The 2,100-nt window shown below is 34.7% G+C and overlaps 1 protein-coding gene across 1 annotated transcript in view; it reads left to right on the top strand.

The window, feature by feature from the left end:
• The window catches only part of LOC110294659 (vomeronasal type-2 receptor 116-like), a 9,500-nt gene extending 7,721 nt beyond the window's left edge, over positions 1 to 1,779 (top strand). The window contains exon 4 of the mRNA XM_021163029.1: positions 1,759 to 1,779. Coding sequence (XP_021018688.1) covers positions 1,759 to 1,779 — 21 coding nt within the window. The remainder of the gene's footprint in view (positions 1 to 1,758) is intronic.
• The last annotated feature ends 321 nt before the right edge of the window (positions 1,780 to 2,100 follow it).

Below are 2,100 nucleotides of genomic sequence, written 5' to 3'. Positions count from 1 at the left end.
ATCGAAGCAGGGGAATATCAGGATGGGATAGGGGGTTCCGGGTTTTCTTTTAAGTTATGAAAACTTCATTAATTTTATGAGAATCTTATATAATATATTTTGTTCATATTCATTAAACATCTCTTTCTTGATTTACCCTAACTTCTCACTCCATACAACTGTGTGTTCTTTTTTTTTTTTTTAACAAATCATGAGACAGAAAATGATGCCACATAAACATTACTTTTGGATTTCTTAGTTTTAGAAGGAAAATTTTAAATTGCTACAACCTGAATGTTACATATAAAATATTACATAAAGTAATAAATATTATATGACATTCAGTACATTGCAGGGTAATACAAAAAATACTGTGCCAGAAATTGTTAAGTAATACTGGTCATCAGAGAAATATTTATAGCCATATCTGTTAAGGTCTCATTATCAATCTATGGGTCATTATAAGTACAATGAACTCTACACACACATACGATAAAATATTTATGTATTGGCTCAGGTTCCCTCCTCCATGTGTAGTGTGACATGTACTGCTGGATTCAGGAAAATTCATCAGAATCAAACAGCAGACTGCTGCTTTGATTGTGATCAGTGCCCAGAAAATGAAGTTTCCAATGAAACAGGTACATGCTTGCATGCAGAAGAAAAAATGATGTTCAAATGCCTACTCTTTCCACCCTAGAAATATGATATGGCCTAGATGGAAATTGTACACCTAAAATTTCCATGTTTCAGAACTTAATCAGTTAAATAATGTCTAAATCTTTCAAACACAGCAAATAACTTGCAATATCTTCTACAAACCGCATTTCTTTCACAATAATATAGTTACTTATTTTATATTATATGGAAAAAGTTTAGGGGGACATACATGTGGAACTAATTTTAAACAAAAATTTTATGCATAATCTATGCATATATTTATTCTTCTTTGATTCTTTGTACAAAGAAACTGGACTACATAACCAGTCCACGATCTTTCTCTCCATCACCCAGATTAGTCCCTGACAAAGAGCCAATGCTCAACGTAACAGTTGTTTAGTGAAATATATTTTAAGAGCTTAGATGGCTTAAAAGATTAAGCACTTCCTGTCAAATAATTAGAACAAGAGTTAAGATTTCAAGAATGCAACAAAAGATGGGAGAGTGTTTATCATCTATCACAGCCTAGCTAAGGAAAGAGGGATAAATGTGACTATCCATAACCTTCATTCCATAGAATGTGCAGTTGGGAGGAAAGAGATCTTCCCACAGTAAAAGGGACATGCATATGTATATGAGGCCTATAGCTTCAAGAATGAAAATATTCCTTTCTGTAAATATTTGCATGAGAAATTTTACGTTTTGGTGCCTATGTGTAGATACAGACAACAACACAACTCTCAATGAAAACAAAGTCCATAATGTATTTCATCAACTGGCATCAAAATTATTTCTCCACACTACCCTTGTCAGTGAGCAGTGAATTTAAAGCTTGAGGAATTAAATAATATGAGATTATACCTATTAATATTCATCATTTTTCATTATTTTTGTTTAATAAATAATTTTTGCTGTCCCATTCCCTATGATGGGGTTTTGTTCCATCACAATGCATAGGTTAATAGAGAGAAATCTTAATTTAGTTGTCCCTACAGCAAAAAGGAATGGAATAGATGTCCAACACCAAAATATTTGTGGATATAGCCACTGAATAACACAAATACACAATTGTTAACTACATAATTAGGATATCTTTTAAGGGTTTATTGTTCTTCCCAGCAGATATGGAACAGTGTGTGAGGTGTCCAGATGATAAGTATGCCAACTTAGAGAAAACCCACTGCCTCCAAAGAGGTGTGTCAATCCTGGCTTATGAAGATCCATTGGGGATGACTCTAGGGTGCATGGCCCTGTTCCTCTCTGCCCTCACAGTTCTAGTACTAGTCACTTTTGTGAAGTACAAGGATACTCCCATTGTGAAGGCCAATAACCGCATTCTCAGCTACATCCTGCTCATCTCTCTAGTCTTCTGTTTTCTCTGCTCATTGCTCTTCATTGGACATCCCAACCAGGCCACCTGCATCCTGCAGCAGACCACATTTGCAGTATTTTTCACAGTGG

This window comes from Mus caroli, chromosome 5, assembly GCF_900094665.2.
Source record: "Mus caroli chromosome 5, CAROLI_EIJ_v1.1, whole genome shotgun sequence".
Taxonomy (NCBI): Eukaryota; Metazoa; Chordata; class Mammalia; order Rodentia; family Muridae; genus Mus; species Mus caroli.
Note: the sequence above shows the minus strand (reverse complement) of the source record. Positions and strands in the feature narration are given on the sequence as shown.